At 28.1% G+C, this 21,554-nt stretch overlaps 1 protein-coding gene across 3 annotated transcripts in view; it reads left to right on the top strand.

Annotated features, from left to right (window-relative positions):
• dcph1 (damage control phosphatase 1) overlaps window positions 1-21,554 on the top strand; it is a 32,176-nt gene that overhangs the window by 7,961 nt on the left and 2,661 nt on the right. Inside the window, exon 1 of one of the 3 annotated variants that reach the window (XM_087805929.1) lies at window positions 14-93. The exons of 1 other annotated variant lie outside the window; for it this stretch is intronic. Coding sequence is in view for 1 of the 2 variants with exons in the window: in XM_087805927.1 (XP_087662053.1) it covers window positions 21,311-21,369 (59 nt within the window). In the remaining variant the exon portion in view is untranslated. Of the gene's footprint in view, window positions 1-13; window positions 94-21,032; window positions 21,370-21,554 lie in introns of those variants that run through there. One more of the 3 variants, XM_087805927.1, reaches the window with a different exon arrangement.

The raw sequence follows: 21,554 nt of genomic DNA, 5'->3' as shown, positions 1-21,554 counted from the left end.
TTTTCCGGTTTAGGGGGTTTTACGTTACGATCACATGACTTCGAAGACGGAGGAAGGAGGAAAGAGAAGCCGTTGAGAAGGGGCGCGTTCATGGTAACTCAACCGCCGTGAGACACAGAGACGTTACCGTTGATCAGCTGATCGATAACGGTGATTAATCCTCATCGCGCCCACGAACCAGACATTTGAACTCAAGTGGCAACGTTTTTAATTCAAAGACTTTTATGTCATTTGTGTCACAGTTAAAGTTTCTTGTACCTTCAGTGTGTTTACATCCTGTTAAATACATTAAATGAGTTTTATGAAAGTATATGTACAAAAGTAAATACTTCAATTTAAAGTGTCTTATAACAAAGTTATCTCAAGTCTTTAGTTGATTAAAGGAAAAACAAATACATTAAAAAACTCGATTGTTGTTTATTTAAAATTGAAACACAAAGTAAACAATACAGAGCAGAATATTGATAAAACATTGTTGTAGTAAGTAAGTAAGTACAGGTTATTTCTAGAGCTTTTCCAGACCAGGGTCACAAAGCACTTAAACAATCAAAACAATACTCAATAAAGTATATACTTTAAAGATCAAGATAATACTGAGGAGTCAGTAGATCATCAAACACAGATGTTTCTTGAAGGAGTCAGTAGATCATCAAACACAGATGTTTCTTGAAGGAGTCAGTAGATCATCAAACACATGTTTCTTGAAGGAGTCAGTAGATCATCAAACACACATGTTTCTTAAAGGAGTCAGTAGATCATCAAACACAGATGTTTCTTGAAGGAGTCAGTAGATCCATCAAACACAGATGTTTCTTGAAGGAGTCAGTAGATCCATCAAACACAGATGTTTCTTGAAGGAGTCAGTAGATCATCAAACACAGATGTTTCTTGAAGGAGTCATTAGATCATCAAACACAGATGTTTCTTGAAGGAGTCAGTAGATCATCAAACACAGATGTTTCTTGAAGGAGTCAGTAGATCATCAAACACAGATGTTTCTTGAAGGAGTCAGTAGATCATCAAACACACATGTTTCTTGAAGGACTCAGTAGATCATCAAACACAGATGTTTCTTGAAGGAGTCAGTAGATCATCAAACACAGATGTTTCTTGAAGGAGTCAGTAGATCATCAAACACAGATGTTTCTTGAAGGAGTCAGTAGATCATCAAACACAGAGATGTTTCTTGAAGGAGTCAGTAGATCATCAAACACAGATGTTTCTTGAAGGAGTCAGTAGATCATCAAACACAGATGTTTCTTGAAGGAGTCATTAGATCATCAAACACAGATGTTTCTTGAAGGAGTCAGTAGATCATCAAACACACAGATGTTTCTTAAAGGAGTCAGTAGATCATCAAACACAGATGTTTCTTGAAGGAGTCAGTAGATCATCAAACACAGATGTTTCTTGAAGGAGTCAGTAGATCATCAAACACAGATGTTTCTTGAAGGAGTCATTAGATCATCAAACACAGATGTTTCTTGAAGGAGTCAGTAGATCATCAAACACAGATGTTTCTTGAAGGAGTCAGTAGATCATCAAACACAGATGTTTCTTGAAGGAGTCAGTAGATCATCAAACACACATGTTTCTTGAAGGACTCAGTAGATCATCAAACACAGATGTTTCTTGAAGGAGTCAGTAGATCATCAAACACAGATGTTTCTTGAAGGAGTCAGTAGATCATCAAACACAGATGTTTCTTGAAGGAGTCAGTAGATCATCAAACACAGAGATGTTTCTTGAAGGAGTCAGTAGATCATCAAACACAGATGTTTCTTGAAGGAGTCAGTAGATCATCAAACACAGATGTTTCTTGAAGGAGTCAGTAGATCATCAAACACACATGTTTCTTGAAGGACTCAGTAGATCATCAAACACAGATGTTTCTTGAAGGAGTCAGTAGATCATCAAACACAGATGTTTCTTGAAGGAGTCAGTAGATCATCAAACACAGATGTTTCTTGAAGGAGTCAGTAGATCATCAAACACAGATGTTTCTTGAAGGAGTCAGTAGATCATCAAACACAGATGTTTCTTGAAGGAGTCAGTAGATCATCAAACACACATGTTTCTTGAAGGACTCAGTAGATCATCAAACACAGATGTTTCTTGAAGGAGTCAGTAGATCATCAAACACAGATGTTTCTTGAAGGAGTCAGTAGATCATCAAACACAGATGTTTCTTGAAGGAGTCAGTAGATCATCAAACACAGATGTTTCTTGAAGGAGTCAGTAGACCATCAAACACAGATGTTTCTTGAAGGAGTCAGTAGATCATCAAACACAGATGTTTCTTGAAGGAGTCAGTAGATCATCAAACACACATGTTTCTTGAAGGAGTCAGTAGATCATCAAACACAGATGTTTCTTGAAGGAGTCAGTAGATCATCAAACACAGATGTTTCTTGAAGGAGTCAGTAGATCATCAAACACAGATGTTTCTTGAAGGAGTCAGTAGATCATCAAACACACATGTTTCTTGAAGGAGTCAGTAGATCATCAAACACACATGTTTCTTGAAGGAGTCAGTAGATCATCAAACACAGATGTTTCTTGAAGGAGTCAGTAGATCATCAAACACAGATGTTTCTTGAAGGAGTCAGTAGATCATCAAACACAGATGTTTCTTGAAGGAGTCAGTAGACCATCAAACACAGATGTTTCTTGAAGGAGTCAGTAGATCATCAAACACACATGTTTCTTGAAGGAGTCAGTAGATCATCAAACACACATGTTTCTTGAAGGAGTCAGTAGATCATCAAACACAGATGTTTCTTGAAGGAGTCAGTAGATCATCAAACACAGATGTTTCTTGAAGGAGTCAGTAGATCATCAAACACAGATGTTTCTTGAAGGAGTCAGTAGACCATCAAACACAGATGTTTCTTGAAGGAGTCAGTAGATCATCAAACACAGATGTTTCTTGAAGGAGTCAGTAGATCATCAAACACACATGTTTCTTGAAGGAGTCAGTAGATCATCAAACACAGATGTTTCTTGAAGGAGTCAGTAGATCATCAAACACAGATGTTTCTTGAAGGAGTCAGTAGATCATCAAACACAGATGTTTCTTGAAGGAGTCAGTAGATCATCAAACACACATGTTTCTTGAAGGAGTCAGTAGATCATCAAACACAGATGTTTGCTTCTCTAAACCACAGCAAGAGTCGAAGAAGCAACAAACACTCAGTGTTTTAAAGACGTGAGAAGAAGTAAATCATGTCTTTCAGCGACTGGAAGAGACTGGACACATGACTCTACGACTGATCACCATCACATCCATTTTCATGGGATGAGTTTTAAGAAACAAGAAGAATGGATTTTTCTCTTCTGAAGCTCAAAACACACACAAAACTATTACAGATGAATATTCAACCACCTTTATTTGACTGTATGACAACTTATTGACTTAACATTTTTGAACAGTGTTTATTTTAAAGTATAGAATATCTAAGTACATGTTTGGGCTGAAAATGATGTGGAGTTTAGGAACGTATATGTAAAAAAATGGTATATATTTGGTATAATATAAGGTTATTTTTTATTTCAACCAGCTTTATTTGACTGTATGACAACTTATTGACTTAACATGTTTGAACAGTGTTTATTTTAAAGTATAGAATATCTAAGTACATGTTTGGGTTAAAAATAATGTGGAGTTTAGGAACGTATATGTAAAAAAATGGTATATATTTGGTATAATATAAGGTTATTTTTTATTTCAACCAGCTTTATTTGACTGTATGACAACTTATTGACTTAACATTTTTGAACAGTGTTTATTTTAAAGTATAGAATATATAAGTACACGTTTGGGTTGAAAATAATGTGGAGTTTAGGAACGTATATGTAAAAAAATGGTATATATTTGGTATAATATAAGGTTATTTTTTATTTCAACCAGCTTTATTTGACTGTATGACAACTTATTGACTTAACATTTTTGAACAGTGTTTATTTTAAAGTATAGAACATCTAAGTACACGTTTGGGTTAAAAATAATGTGGAGTTTAGGAACGTATATGTAAAAAAAATGGTATATATTTGGTATAATATAAGGTTATTTTTTATTTCAACCAGCTTTATTTGACTGTATGACAACTTATTGACTTAACATTTTTGAACAGTGTTTATTTTAAAGTATAGAATATCTAAGTACATGTTTGGGCTGAAAATGATGTGGAGTTTAGGAACGTATATGTAAAAAAAATGGTATATATTTGGTATAATATAAGGTTATTTTTTATTTCAACCAGCTTTATTTGACTGTATGACAACTTATTGACTTAACATTTTTGAACAGTGTTTATTTTAAAGTATAGAATATCTAAGTACATGTTTGGGCTGAAAATAATGTGGAGTTTAGGAACGTATATGTAAAAAAATGGTATATATTTGGTATAATATAAGGTTATTTTTTATTTCAACCAGCTTTATTTGACTGTATGACAACTTATTGACTTAACATTTTTGAACAGTGTTTATTTTAAAGTATAGAATATCTAAGTACATGTTTGGGTTGAAAATGATGTGGAGTTTAGGAACGTATATGTAAAAAAATGGTATATAGTTGGTATAATATAAGGTTATTTTTTATTTCAACCAGCTTTATTTGACTGTATGACAACTTATTGACTTAACATTTTTGAACAGTGTTTATTTTAAAGTATAGAATATCTAAGTACATGTTTGGGTTGAAAATAATGTGGAGTTTAGGAACGTATATGTAAAAAAATGGTATATATTTGGTATAATATAAGGTTATTTTTTATTTCAACCAGCTTTATTTGACTGTATGACAACTTATTGACTCAACATTTTTGAACAGTGTTTATTTTAAAGTATAGAATATATAAGTACATGTTTGGGCTGAAAATGATGTGGAGTTTAGGAACGTATATGTAAAAAAATGGTATATATTTGGTATAATATAAGGTTATTTTTTATTTCAACCAGCTTTATTTGACTGTATGACAACTTATTGACTTAACATTTTTGAACAGTGTTTATTTTAAAGTATAGAATATCTAAGTACACGTTTGGGTTAAAAATAATGTGGAGTTTAGGAACGTATATGTAAAAAAATGGTATATATTTGGTATAATATAAGGTTATTTTTTATTTCAACCAGCTTTATTTGACTGTATGACAACTTATTGACTTAACATTTTTGAACAGTGTTTATTTTAAAGTATAGAATATATAAGTACACGTTTGGGTTGAAAATAATGTGGAGTTTAGGAACGTATATGTAAAAAAATGGTATATATTTGGTATAATATAAGGTTATTTTTTATTTCAACCAGCTTTATTTGACTGTATGACAACTTATTGACTTAACATTTTTGAACAGTGTTTATTTTAAAGTATAGAACATCTAAGTACACGTTTGGGTTAAAAATAATGTGGAGTTTAGGAACGTATATGTAAAAAAAATGGTATATATTTGGTATAATATAAGGTTATTTTTTATTTCAACCAGCTTTATTTGACTGTATGACAACTTATTGACTTAACATTTTTGAACAGTGTTTATTTTAAAGTATAGAATATCTAAGTACATGTTTGGGCTGAAAATGATGTGGAGTTTAGGAACGTATATGTAAAAAAAATGGTATATATTTGGTATAATATAAGGTTATTTTTTATTTCAACCAGCTTTATTTGACTGTATGACAACTTATTGACTTAACATTTTTGAACAGTGTTTATTTTAAAGTATAGAATATCTAAGTACATGTTTGGGTTGAAAATAATGTGGAGTTTAGGAACGTATATGTAAAAAAATGGTATATATTTGGTATAATATAAGGTTATTTTTTATTTCAACCAGCTTTATTTGACTGTATGACAACTTATTGACTTAACATTTTTGAACAGTGTTTATTTTAAAGTATAGAATATCTAAGTACATGTTTGGGTTGAAAATAATGTGGAGTTTAGGAACGTATATGTAAAAAAATGGTATATATTTGGTATAATATAAGGTTATTTTTTATTTCAACCAGCTTTATTTGACTGTATGACAACTTATTGACTTAACATTTTTGAACAGTGTTTATTTTAAAGTATAGAATATATAAGTACACGTTTGGGTTAAAAATAATGTGGAGTTTAGGAACGTATATGTAAAAAATGGTGTATATTTGGTATAATATAAGGTTATTTTTTATTTCAACCAGCTTTATTTGACTGTATGACAACTTATTGACTTAACATGTTTGAACAGTGTTTATTTTAAAGTATAGAATATCTAAGTACATGTTTGGGCTGAAACTGATGTGGAGTTTAGGAACTTATATGTAAAAAAATGGTATATATTTGGTATAATACAAGGTTATTTTTATTTCAACCAGCTTTATTTGACTGTATGACAACTTATTGACTTAACATTTTTGAACAGTGTTTATTTTAAAGTATAGAATATATAAGTACATGTTTGGGCTGAAAATAATGTGGAGTTTAGGAACGTATATGTAAAAAAATGGTATATATTTGGTATAATATAAGGTTATTTTTTATTTCAACCAGCTTTATTTGACTGTATGACAACTTATTGACTTAACATTTTTGAACAGTGTTTATTTTAAAGTATAGAATATCTAAGTACACGTTTGGGTTAAAAATAATGTGGAGTTTAGGAACGTATATGTAAAAAAATGGTATATATTTGGTATAATATAAGGTTATTTTTTATTTCAACCAGCTTTATTGACTGTATGACAACTTATTGACTTAACATTTTTGAACAGTGTTTATTTTAAAGTATAGAATATATAAGTACACGTTTGGGTTGAAAATAATGTGGAGTTTAGGAACGTATATGTAAAAAAATGGTATATATTTGGTATAATATAAGGTTATTTTTTATTTCAACCAGCTTTATTTGACTGTATGACAACTTATTGACTTAACATTTTTGAACAGTGTTTATTTTAAAGTATAGAACATCTAAGTACACGTTTGGGTTAAAAATAATGTGGAGTTTAGGAACGTATATGTAAAAAAAATGGTATATATTTGGTATAATATAAGGTTATTTTTTATTTCAACCAGCTTTATTTGACTGTATGACAACTTATTGACTTAACATTTTTGAACAGTGTTTATTTTAAAGTATAGAATATCTAAGTACATGTTTGGGCTGAAAATGATGTGGAGTTTAGGAACGTATATGTAAAAAAAATGGTATATATTTGGTATAATATAAGGTTATTTTTTATTTCAACCAGCTTTATTTGACTGTATGACAACTTATTGACTTAACATTTTTGAACAGTGTTTATTTTAAAGTATAGAATATCTAAGTACATGTTTGGGCTGAAAATAATGTGGAGTTTAGGAACGTATATGTAAAAAAATGGTATATATTTGGTATAATATAAGGTTATTTTTTATTTCAACCAGCTTTATTTGACTGTATGACAACTTATTGACTTAACATTTTTGAACAGTGTTTATTTTAAAGTATAGAATATCTAAGTACATGTTTGGGTTGAAAATGATGTGGAGTTTAGGAACGTATATGTAAAAAAATGGTATATAGTTGGTATAATATAAGGTTATTTTTTATTTCAACCAGCTTTATTTGACTGTATGACAACTTATTGACTTAACATTTTTGAACAGTGTTTATTTTAAAGTATAGAATATCTAAGTACATGTTTGGGTTGAAAATAATGTGGAGTTTAGGAACGTATATGTAAAAAAATGGTATATATTTGGTATAATATAAGGTTATTTTTTATTTCAACCAGCTTTATTTGACTGTATGACAACTTATTGACTCAACATTTTTGAACAGTGTTTATTTTAAAGTATAGAATATATAAGTACATGTTTGGGCTGAAAATGATGTGGCGTTTAGGAACGTATATGTAAAAAAATGGTATATATTTGGTATAATATAAGGTTATTTTTTATTTCAACCAGCTTTATTTGACTGTATGACAACTTATTGACTTAACATTTTTGAACAGTGTTTATTTTAAAGTATAGAATATATAAGTACACGTTTGGGTTAAAAATAATGTGGAGTTTAGGAACGTATATGTAAAAAAATGGTATATATTTGGTATAATATAAGGTTATTTTTTATTTCAACCAGCTTTATTTGACTGTATGACAACTTATTGACTTAACATTTTTGAACAGTGTTTATTTTAAAGTATAGAATATATAAGTACACGTTTGGGTTGAAAATAATGTGGAGTTTAGGAACGTATATGTAAAAAAATGGTATATATTTGGTATAATATAAGGTTATTTTTTATTTCAACCAGCTTTATTTGACTGTATGACAACTTATTGACTTAACATTTTTGAACAGTGTTTATTTTAAAGTATAGAACATCGAAGTACACGTTTGGGTTAAAAATAATGTGGAGTTTAGGAACGTATATGTAAAAAAAATGGTATATATTTGGTATAATATAAGGTTATTTTTTATTTCAACCAGCTTTATTTGACTGTATGACAACTTATTGACTTAACATTTTTGAACAGTGTTTATTTTAAAGTATAGAATATCTAAGTACATGTTTGGGCTGAAAATGATGTGGAGTTTAGGAACGTATATGTAAAAAAAATGGTATATATTTGGTATAATATAAGGTTATTTTTTATTTCAACCAGCTTTATTTGACTGTATGACAACTTATTGACTTAACATTTTTGAACAGTGTTTATTTTAAAGTATAGAATATCTAAGTACATGTTTGGGCTGAAAATAATGTGGAGTTTAGGAACGTATATGTAAAAAAATGTTATATATTTGGTATAATATAAGGTTATTTTTTATTTCAACCAGCTTTATTTGACTGTATGACAACTTATTGACTTAACATTTTTGAACAGTGTTTATTTTAAAGTATAGAATATCTAAGTACATGTTTGGGTTGAAAATAATGTGGAGTTTAGGAACGTATATGTAAAAAAATGGTATATATTTGGTATAATATAAGGTTATTTTTTATTTCAACCAGCTTTATTTGACTGTATGACAACTTATTGACTTAACATTTTTGAACAGTGTTTATTTTAAAGTATAGAATATCTAAGTACATGTTTGGGTTGAAAATAATGTGGAGTTTAGGAACGTATATGTAAAAAAATGGTATATATTTGGTATAATATAAGGTTATTTTTTATTTCAACCAGCTTTATTTGACTGTATGACAACTTATTGACTTAACATTTTTGAACAGTGTTTATTTTAAAGTATAGAATATATAAGTACACGTTTGGGTTAAAAATAATGTGGAGTTTAGGAACGTATATGTAAAAAATGGTGTATATTTGGTATAATATAAGGTTATTTTTTATTTCAACCAGCTTTATTTGACTGTATGACAACTTATTGACTTAACATGTTTGAACAGTGTTTATTTTAAAGTATAGAATATCTAAGTACATGTTTGGGCTGAAACTGATGTGGAGTTTAGGAACTTATATGTAAAAAAATGGTATATATTTGGTATAATACAAGGTTATTTTTATTTCAACCAGCTTTATTTGACTGTATGACAACTTATTGACTTAACATTTTTGAACAGTGTTTATTTTAAAGTATAGAATATATAAGTACATGTTTGGGCTGAAAATAATGTGGAGTTTAGGAACGTATATGTAAAAAAATGGTATATATTTGGTATAATATAAGGTTATTTTTTATTTCAACCAGCTTTATTTGACTGTATGACAACTTATTGACTTAACATTTTTGAACAGTGTTTATTTTAAAGTATAGAATATCTAAGTACATGTTTGGGCTGAAAATAATGTGGAGTTTAGGAACGTATATGTAAAAAAAATGGTATATATTTGGTATAATATAAGGTTATTTTTTATTTCAACCAGCTTTATTTGACTGTATGACAACTTATTGACTTAATATTTTTGAACAGTGTTTATTTTAAAGTATAGAATATCTAAGTACACGTTTGGGTTAAAAATAATGTGGAGTTTAGGAACGTATATGTAAAAAAATGGTATATATTTGGTATAATATAAGGTTATTTTTTATTTCAACCAGCTTTATTTGACTGTATGACAACTTATTGACTTAACATTTTTGAACAGTGTTTATTTTAAAGTATAGAATATCAAAGTACATGTTTGGGCTGAAAATAATGTGGAGTTTAGGAACGTATATGTAAAAAAATGGTATATAGTTGGTATAATATAAGGTTATTTTTTATTTCAACCAGCTTTATTTGACTGTATGACAACTTATAAACTTAACATTTTCGAACAGTGTTTATTTTAAAATATAGAATATCTAAGTACATGTTTGGGTTGAAAATAATGTGGAGTTTAGGAACGTATATGTAAAAAAATGGTATATATTTGGTATATATATTTGGTATTTATTTGACTGTATGACAACTTATTGACTTAACATTTTTGAACAGTGTTTATTTTAAAGTATAGAATATATAAGTACATGTTTGGGTTAAAAATAATGTGGAGTTTAGGAACGTATATGTAAAAAAATTGTATATATTTGGTATAATATAAGGTTATTTTTTATTTCAACCACCTTTATTTGACTGTATGACAACTTATTGACTTAACATTTTTGAACAGTGTTTATTTTAAAGTATAGAATATCTAAGTACATGTTTGGGCTGAAACTGATGTGGAGTTTAGGAACGTATATGTAAAAAAATGGTATATATTTGGTATAATACAAGGTTATTTTTATTTCAACCAGCTTTATTTGACTGTATGACAACTTATTGACTTAACATTTTTGAACAGTGTTTATTTTAAAGTATAGAATATATAAGTACATGTTTGGGCTGAAAATAATGTGGAGTTTAGGAACGTATATGTAAAAAAATGGTATATATTTGGTATAATATAAGGTTATTTTTTATTTCAACCAGCTTTATTTGACTGTATGACAACTTATTGACTTAACATTTTTGAACAGTGTTTATTTTAAAGTATAGAATATCTAAGTACATGTTTGGGCTGAAAATAATGTGGAGTTTAGGAACGTATATGTAAAAAAAATGGTATATATTTGGTATAATATAAGGTTATTTTTTATTTCAACCAGCTTTATTTGACTGTATGACAACTTATTGACTTAATATTTTTGAACAGTGTTTATTTTAAAGTATAGAATATCTAAGTACACGTTTGGGTTAAAAATAATGTGGAGTTTAGGAACGTATATGTAAAAAAATGGTATATATTTGGTATAATATAAGGTTATTTTTTATTTCAACCAGCTTTATTTGACTGTATGACAACTTATTGACTTAACATTTTTGAACAGTGTTTATTTTAAAGTATAGAATATCAAAGTACATGTTTGGGCTGAAAATAATGTGGAGTTTAGGAACGTATATGTAAAAAAATGGTATATAGTTGGTATAATATAAGGTTATTTTTTATTTCAACCAGCTTTATTTGACTGTATGACAACTTATAAACTTAACATTTTCGAACAGTGTTTATTTTAAAATATAGAATATCTAAGTACATGTTTGGGTTGAAAATAATGTGGAGTTTAGGAACGTATATGTAAAAAAATGGTATATATTTGGTATATATATTTGGTATTTATTTGACTGTATGACAACTTATTGACTTAACATTTTTGAACAGTGTTTATTTTAAAGTATAGAATATATAAGTACATGTTTGGGTTAAAAATAATGTGGAGTTTAGGAACGTATATGTAAAAAAATTGTATATATTTGGTATAATATAAGGTTATTTTTTATTTCAACCACCTTTATTTGACTGTATGACAACTTATTGACTTAACATTTTTGAACAGTGTTTATTTTAAAGTATAGAATATCTAAGTACATGTTTGGGTTAAAAATGATGTGGAGTTTAGGAACGTATATGTAAAAAAATGGTATATATTTGGTATAATACAAGTTTATTTTTTATTTCAACCAGCTTTATTTGACTGTATGACAACTTATTGACTTAACATTTTTGAACAGTGTTTATTTTAAAGTATAGAATATCTAAGTATACGTTTGGGTTAAAAAATAATGTGGAGTTTAGGAACGTATATGTAAAAAAATGGTATATATTTGGTATAATATAAGGTTATTTTTTATTTCAACCACCTTTATTTGACTGTATGACAACTTATTGACTTAACATTTTTGAACAGTGTTTATTTTAAAGTATAGAATATATAAGTACATGTTTGGGTTAAAAATAATGTGGAGTTTAGGAACGTATATGTAAAAAAATTGTATATATTTGGTATAATATAAGGTTATTTTTTATTTCAACCACCTTTATTTGACTGTATGACAACTTATTGACTTAACATTTTTGAACAGTGTTTATTTTAAAGTATAGAATATCTAAGTACATGTTTGGGTTAAAAATGATGTGGAGTTTAGGAACGTATATGTAAAAAAATGGTATATATTTGGTATAATACAAGTTTATTTTTTATTTCAACCAGCTTTATTTGACTGTATGACAACTTATTGACTTAACATTTTTGAACAGTGTTTATTTTAAAGTATAGAATATCTAAGTATACGTTTGGGTTAAAAAATAATGTGGAGTTTAGGAACGTATATGTAAAAAAATGGTATATATTTGGTATAATATAAGGTTATTTTTTATTTCAACCACCTTTATTTGACTGTATGACAACTTATTGACTTAACATTTTTGAACAGTGTTTATTTTAAAGTATAGAATATCTAAGTACATGTTTGGGTTGAAAATAATGTGGAGTTTGCGAACGTATATGTAAAAAAATGGTATATATTTGGTATAATATAAGGTTATTTTTTATTTCAACCAGCTTTATTTGACTGTATGACAACTTATTGACTTAACATTTTTGAACAGTGTTTATTTTAAAGTATAGAATATATAAGTACATGTTTGGGCTGAAAATGATGTGGAGTTTAGGAACGTATATGTAAAAAAAATGGTATATATTTGGTATAATATAAGGTTATTTTTTATTTCAACCAGCTTTATTTGACTGTATGACAACTTATTGACTTAACATTTTTGAACAGTGTTTATTTTAAAGTATAGAATATCTAAGTACATGTTTGGGTTAAAAATAATGTGGAGTTTAGGAACGTATATGTAAAAAAATGGTATATATTTGGTATAATATAAGGTTATTTTTTATTTCAACCAGCTTTATTTGACTGTATGACAACTTATTGACTTAACATTTTTGAACAGTGTTTATTTTAAAGTATAGAATATATAAGTACACGTTTGGGATGAAAATAATGTGGAGTTTAGGAACGTATATGTAAAAAATGGTATATATTTGGTATAATATAAGGTTATTTTTTATTTCAACCACCTTTATTTGACTGTATGACAACTTATTGACTTAACATTTTTGAACAGTGTTTATTTTAAAGTATAGAATATATAAGTACACGTTTGGGTTGAAAATAATGTGGAGTTTAGGAACGTATATGTAAAAAAATGGTATATATTTGGTATAATATAAGGTTATTTTTTATTTCAACCAGCTTTATTTGACTGTATGACAACTTATTGACTTAACATTTTTGAACAGTGTTTATTTTAAAGTATAGAATATCTAAGTACATGTTTGGGTTGAAAATAATGTGGAGTTTAGGAACGTATATGTAAAAAAATTGATATATATTTGGTATAATATAAGGTTATTTTTTATTTCAACCAGCTTTATTTGACTGTATGACAACTTATTGACTTAACATTTTTGAACAGTGTTTATTTTAAAGTATAGAATATATAAGTACACGTTTGGGTTAAAAATAATGTGGAGTTTAGGAACGTATATGTAAAAAAATAGTATATATTTAGTATAATATAAGGTTATTTTTTATTTCAACCAGCTTTATTTGACTGTATGACAACTTATTGACTTAACATTTTTGAACAGTGTTTATTTTAAAGTATAGAATATATAAGTACATGTTTGGGCTGAAAATGATGTGGAGTTTAGGAACGTATATGTAAAAAAATGGTATATATTTGGTATAATATAAGGTTATTTTTTATTTCAACCAGCTTTATTTGACTGTATGACAACTTATTGACTTAACATTTTTGAACAGTGTTTATTTTAAAGTATAGAATATCTAAGTACACGTTTGGGTTAAAAATAATGTGGAGTTTAGGAACGTATATGTAAAAAAATGGTATATATTTGGTATAATATAAGGTTATTTTTTATTTCAACCAGCTTTATTTGACTGTATGACAACTTATTGACTTAACATTTTTGAACAGTGTTTATTTTAAAGTATAGAATATCTAAGTACACGTTTGGGTTAAAAATAATGTGGAGTTTAGGAACGTATATGTAAAAAAAATGGTATATATTTGGTATAATATAAGGTTATTTTTTATTTCAACCAGCTTTATTTGACTGTATGACAACTTATTGACTCAACATTTTTGAACAGTGTTTATTTTAAAGTATAGAATATATAAGTACATGTTTGGGTTACAAATGATGTGGAGTTTAGGAACGTATATGTAAAAAAAATGTTATATATTTGGTATAATATAAGGTTATTTTTTATTTCAACCAGCTTTATTTGACTGTATGACAACTTATTGACTTAACATTTTTGAACAGTGTTTATTTTAAAGTATAGAATATATAAGTACACGTTTGGGTTAAAAATAATGTGGAGTTTAGGAACGTATATGTAAAAAATGGTGTATATTTGGTATAATATAAGGTTATTTTTTATTTCAACCAGCTTTATTTGACTGTATGACAACTTATTGACTTAACATTTTTGAACAGTGTTTATTTTAAAGTATAGAATATATAAGTACACGTTTGGGCTGAAAATGATGTGGAGTTTAAGAAGGTATATGTAAAAAAAATGGTATATAGTTGGTATAATATAAGGTTATTTTTTATTTCAACCAGCTTTATTTGACTGTATGACAACTTATTGACTTAACATTTTTGAACAGTGTTTATTTTAAAGTATAGAATATATAAGTACACGTTTGGGTTGAAAATAATGTGGAGTTTAGGAACGTATATGTAAAAAAATGGTATATATTTGGTATAATATAAGGTTATTTTTTATTTCAACCAGCTTTATTTGACTGTATGACAACTTATTGACTTAACATTTTTGAACAGTGTTTATTTTAAAGTATAGAATATATAAGTACATGTTTGGGTTGAAAATAATGTGGAGTTTAGGAACGTATATGTAAAAAAATGGTATATATTTGGTATAATATAAGGTTATTTTTTATTTCAACCAGCTTTATTTGACTGTATGACAACTTATTGACTTAACATTTTTGAACAGTGTTTATTTTAAAGTATAGAATATGTTTGGGTTGAAAATGATGTGGAGTTTAGGAACGTATATGTAAAAAAATGGTATATATTTGGTATAATATAAGGTTATTTTTTATTTCAACCAGCTTTATTTGACTGTATGACAACTTATTGACTTAACATTTTTGAACAGTGTTTATTTTAAAGTATAGAATATCTAAGTACATGTTTGGGTTAAAAATAATGTGGAGTTTAGGAACGTATATGTAAAAAAATGGTATATATTTGGTATAATATAAGGTTATTTTTTATTTCAACCAGCTTTATTTGACTGTATGACAACTTATTGACATAACATTTTTGAACAGTGTTTATTTTAAAGTATAGAATATATAAGTACATGTTTGGGTTAAAAATAATGTTGAGTTTAGGAACGTATATGTAAAAAAAAATGGTATATATTTGGTATAATATAAGGTTATTTTTTATTTCAACCAGCTTTATTTGACTGTATGACAACTTATTGACTTAACATTTTTGAACAGTGTTTATTTTAAAGTATAGAATATCTAAGTACACGTTTGGGTTGAAAATGATGTAGAGTTTAGGAACGTATATGTAAAAAAATGGTATATAGTTGGTATAATATAAGGTTATTTTTTATTTCAACCAGCTTTATTTGACTGTATGACAACTTATTGACTTAACATTTTTGAACAGTGTTTATTTTAAAGTATAGAATATCTAAGTACATGTTTGGGTTGAAAATAATGTGGAGTTTAGGAACGTATATGTAAAAAAATGGTATATATTTGGTATAATATAAGGTTATTTTTTATTTCAACCAGCTTTATTTGACTGTATGACAACTTATTGACTTAACATTTTTGAACAGTGTTTATTTTAAAGTATAGAATATCTAAGTACATGTTTGGGCTGAAAATAATGTGGAGTTTAGGAACATATATGTAAAAAAAATGGTATATATTTGGTATAATATAAGGTTATTTTTTATTTCAACCAGCTTTATTTGACTGTATGACAACTTATTGACTTAACATTTTTGAACAGTGTTTATTTTAAAGTATAGAATATATAAGTACATGTTTGGGTTAAAAATAATGTTGAGTTTAGGAACGTATATGTAAAAAATGGTGTATATTTGGTATAATATAAGGTTATTTTTTATTTCAACCAGCTTTATTTGACTGTATGACAACTTATTGACTTAACATGTTTGAACAGTGTTTATTTTAAAGTATAGAATATCTAAGTACATGTTTGGGTTAAAATTAATGTGGAGTTTAGGAACGTATATGTAAAAAAATGGTATATATTTGGTATAATATAAGGTTATTTTTTATTTCAACCAGCTTTATTTGACTGTATGACAACTTATTGACTTAACATTTTTGAACAGTGTTTATTTTAAAGTATAGAATATATAAGTACATGTTTGGGTTAAAAATGATGTGGAGTTTAGGAACGTATATGTAAAAAAAATGGTATATAGTTGGTATAATATAAGGTTATTTTTTATTTCAACCAGCATTATTTGACTGTATGACAACTTATTGACTTAACATTTTTGAACAGTGTTTATTTTAAAGTATAGAATATCTAAGTACACGTTTGGGATGAAAATGATGTGGAGTTTAGGAACGTATATGTAAAAAAATGGTATATATTTGGTATAATATAAGGTTATTTTTTATTTCAACCAGCTTTATTTGACTGTATGACAACTTATTGACTTAACATTTTTGAACAGTGTTTATTTTAAAGTATAGAATATCTAAGTACATGTTTGGGTTAAAAATGATGTGGAGTTTAGGAACGTATATGTAAAAAAAAATGGTATATATTTGGTATATATATTTGGTATTTATTTGACTGTATGACAACTTATTGACTTAACATTTTTGAACAGTGTTTATTTTAAAGTATAGAATATATAAGTACATGTTTGGGTTAAAAATAATGTGGAGTTTAGGAACGTATATGTAAAAAAATGGTATATATTTGGTATAATATAAGGTTATTTGTTATTTCAACCAGCTTTATTTGACTGTATGACAACTTATTGACTTAACATTTTTGAACAGTGTTTATTTTAAAGTATAGAATATCTAAGTACACGTTTGGGTTAAAAATAATGTGGAGTTTAGGAACGTATATGTAAAAAAATGGTATATATTTGGTATAATATAAGGTTATTTTTTATTTCAACCAGCTTTATTTGACTGTATGACAACTTATTGACTTAACATTTTTGAACAGTGTTTATTTTAAAGTATAGAATATCTAAGTACATGTTTGGGTTAAAAATAATGTGGAGTTTAGGAACGTATATGTAAAAAAAATGGTATATATTTGGTATAATATAAGGTTATTTTTTATTTCAACCAGCTTTATTTGACTGTATGACAACTTATTGACTTAACATGTTTAAACAGTGTTTATTTTAAAGTATAGAATATATAAGTACATGTTTGGGTTGAAAATAATGTGGAGTTTAGGAACGTATATGTAAAAAAAATGGTATATATTTGGTATAATCTAAGGTTATTTTTTATTTCAACCAGCTTTATTTGACTGTATGACAACTTATTGACTTAACATTTTTGAACAGTGTTTATTTTAAAGTATAGAATATCTAAGTACATGTTTGGGTTAAAAATAATGTGGAGTTTAGGAACGTATATGTAAAAAAATGGTATATATTTGGTATAATATAAGGTTATTTTTTATTTCAACCACCTTTATTTGACTGTATGACAACTTATTGACTTAACATTTTTGAACAGTGTTTATTTTAAAGTATAGAATATCTAAGTACACGTTTGGGCTGAAAATGATGTGGAGTTTAGGAACGTATATGTAAAAAAATGGTATATATTTGGTATAATATAAGGTTATTTTTTATTTCAACCAGCTTTATTTGACTGTATGACAACTTATTGACTTAACATTTTTGAACAGTGTTTATTTTAAAGTATAGAATATATAAGTACATGTTTGGGTTAAAAATAATGTTGAGTTTAGGAACGTATATGTAAAAAAATGGTATATATTTGGTATAATATAAGGTTATTTTTTATTTCAACCAGCTTTATTTGACTGTATGACAACTTATTGACTTAACATTTTTGAACAGTGTTTATTTTAAAGTATAGAATATCTAAGTACACGTTTGGGTTAAAAATAATGTGGAGTTTAGGAACGTATATGTAAAAAAAATGGTATATATTTGGTATAATATAAGGTTATTTTTTATTTCAACCAGCTTTATTTGACTGTATGACAACTTATTGACTCAACATTTTTGAACAGTGTTTATTTTAAAGTATAGAATATATAAGTACATGTTTGGGTTTACAAATGATGTGGAGTTTAGGAACGTATATGTAAAAAAAATGTTATATATTTGGTATAATATAAGGTTATTTTTTATTTCAACCAGCTTTATTTGACTGTATGACAACTTATTGACTTAACATTTTTGAACAGTGTTTATTTTAAAGTATAGAATATCTAAGTACATGTTTGGGTTGAAAATGATGTGGAGTTTAGGAACGTATATGTAAAAAAATGGTATATAGTTGGTATAATATAAGGTTATTTTTTATTTCAACCAGCTTTATTTGACTGTATGACAACTTATTGACTTAACATTTTTGAACAGTGTTTATTTTAAAGTATAGAATATCTAAGTACACGTTTGGGCTGAAAATGATGTGGAGTTTAGGAACGTATATGTAAAAAAAATGGTATATATTTGGTATAATATAAGGTTATTTTTTATTTCAACCAGCTTTATTTGACTGTATGACAACTTATTGACTTAATATGTTTGAACAGTGTTTATTTTAAAGTATAGAATATATAAGTACATGTTTGGGCTGAAAATAATGTGGAGTTTAGGAACGTATATATGTAAAAAATGGTATATATTTGGTATAATACAAGGTTATTTTTATTTCAACCAGCTTTATTTGACTGTATGACAACTTATTGACTTAACATTTTTGAACAGAGTTTATTTTAAAGTATAGAACATATAAGTACATGTTTGGGTTGAAAATAATGTGGAGTTTAGGAACGTATATGTAAAAAATGGTGTACATTTGGTATAATATAAGGTTATTTTTTATTTCAACCAGCTTTATTTGACTGTATGACAACTTATTGACTCAACATTTTTGAACAGTGTTTATTTTAAAGTATAGAATATCTAAGTACATGTTTGGGTTAAAAATAATGTGGAGTTTAGGAACGTATATGTAAAAAAATGGTATATATTTGGTATAATATAAGGTTATTTTTTATTTCAACCACCTTTATTTGACTGTATGACAACTTATTGACTTAACATTTTTGAACAGTGTTTATTTTAAAGTATAGAATATCTAAGTACATGTTTGGGTTGAAAATGATGTGGAGTTTAGGAACGTATATGTAAAAAAAATGGTATATATTTGGTATAATATAAGGTTATTTTTTATTTCAACCAGCTTTATTTGACTGTATGACAACTTATTGACTTAACATGTTTGAACAGTGTTTATTTTAAAGTATAGAATATCTAAGTACATGTTTGGGCTGAAAATAATGTGGAGTTTAGGAACGTATATGTAAAAAAATGGTATATATTTGGTATAATATAAGGTTATTTTTTATTTCAACCAGCTTTATTTGACTGTATGACAACTTATTGACTTAACATTTTTGAACAGTGTTTATTTTAAAGTATAGAATATCTAAGTACACGTTTGGGTTAAAAATAATGTGGAGTTTAGGAACGTATATGTAAAAAAATGGTATATATTTGGTATAATATAAGGTTATTTTTTATTTCAACCAGCTTTATTTGACTGTATGACAACTTATTGACGTAACATTTTTGAACAGTGTTTATTTTAAAGTATAGAATATCTAAGTACATGTTTGGGTTGAAAATAATGTGGAGTTTAGGAACGTATATGTAAAAAATGGTGTATATTTGGTATAATATATTGTAAAACCTTTCAATTTTCTTTAAATTGAACCAGTTTTCTGTGTTTTTATTCAGTTTATTTGAACCTCCGCATGTGTCCAGAGCAGAAAAGTTGGATTTTCAAGCGAGTTTAAAGAGACTCTCGTGGCTCCAGAAGCCGTGAGTTGGGCCGGAACACCTGTTCAAACAGGGGCTCCAACGTAACCGCCGCCCTGCCCCCGCAACACTTGTTTTGAAACCGGAGTGTGACTCATTCCAGCGTCGGTGCAGAAAAACAGATCCGGCCCTGGCTGGAGCCCGGTGGGGGGAAGGGCGGCCGGCGGGGGGGCTGAGCACCGGAGGTGGACGCAGCTGGACTCCCACTCTCAAGGACCCCACATCCTGAGCGTCGCCATGGTGACCGGAGCTGACCTCAGGGTGGGGGGGGGGGGGGGGGGGGCAGAGTAACTTTGTTAGGATCTGATCAAGAACCTTCAGTGACATAGTACCTGGATCCTCGTCACACACACACACACACACATGTTGCTGACATGAACACACGACTCGTTGACTTGAGCAGAAAGAAAAAAAAAACATTCCCGCCCTCTCCTCGTTTCGCGCCAAAAAAAAAAAAAGCCCCAAGGGGCGTTCAAAAATCTATCATTCCCTGATCCGCGTCTCCATGGCGACGGTTGCTAACGACGACAGCGGATGCGGAATCGTATCGCGTGCCATTTGGCCCCAGTTTTTGACGCAAATGTCGACGTAGTCAATAATAGTCTGGAATTAAAAAAGACGAAAAAATAAGCACCTTTAAACGGACCATCTTTATAATGGCCACAAGATGGCAGCACTGCTCTCTCTAAAATGCCCCCCTTTTCTTCCGCGTTCCCCCTAATAATAACATCGCAAATATTTATTCAATAGCCTCTGTAATAATGACAAAATAATCCAACGCCATAGTATACAATTAATTTGAAGTATTATAATATATTGTCATGTGTTCGTATATTGTGTAAATAAAGTTTTATTTTGAATCCCCCACCATTGCGGCAATAATGGCGGCTGTTGATTCCGAAGCCAGAGTCGCTCCTTCTCTGTCTGCCAAGGTAGTCAGGTACGGTGTCAGCCACGTTGTTTGCTGTGGACGCGTTTGCAGTGACGCGAGGCCGGCGTTTGTACTCTCGTCGAGTAATATTCGAAGTGACGTGTACTAGGTTTTCGCCATTATTAGCATTAGCATGTAGCTGTCAGACGTCTGTGAAGCGAGAGTGTTCTCGGGTGTTGAACTACAGTCACTGT

Source organism: Callionymus lyra, chromosome 13, assembly GCF_982586985.1.
Source record: "Callionymus lyra chromosome 13, fCalLyr1.hap1.1, whole genome shotgun sequence".
NCBI classification, from domain to species: domain Eukaryota; kingdom Metazoa; phylum Chordata; class Actinopteri; order Syngnathiformes; family Callionymidae; genus Callionymus; species Callionymus lyra.
The sequence above is the reverse complement of the archived record's forward strand: the minus strand, read 5'-3'. Positions and strand labels throughout refer to the sequence as shown.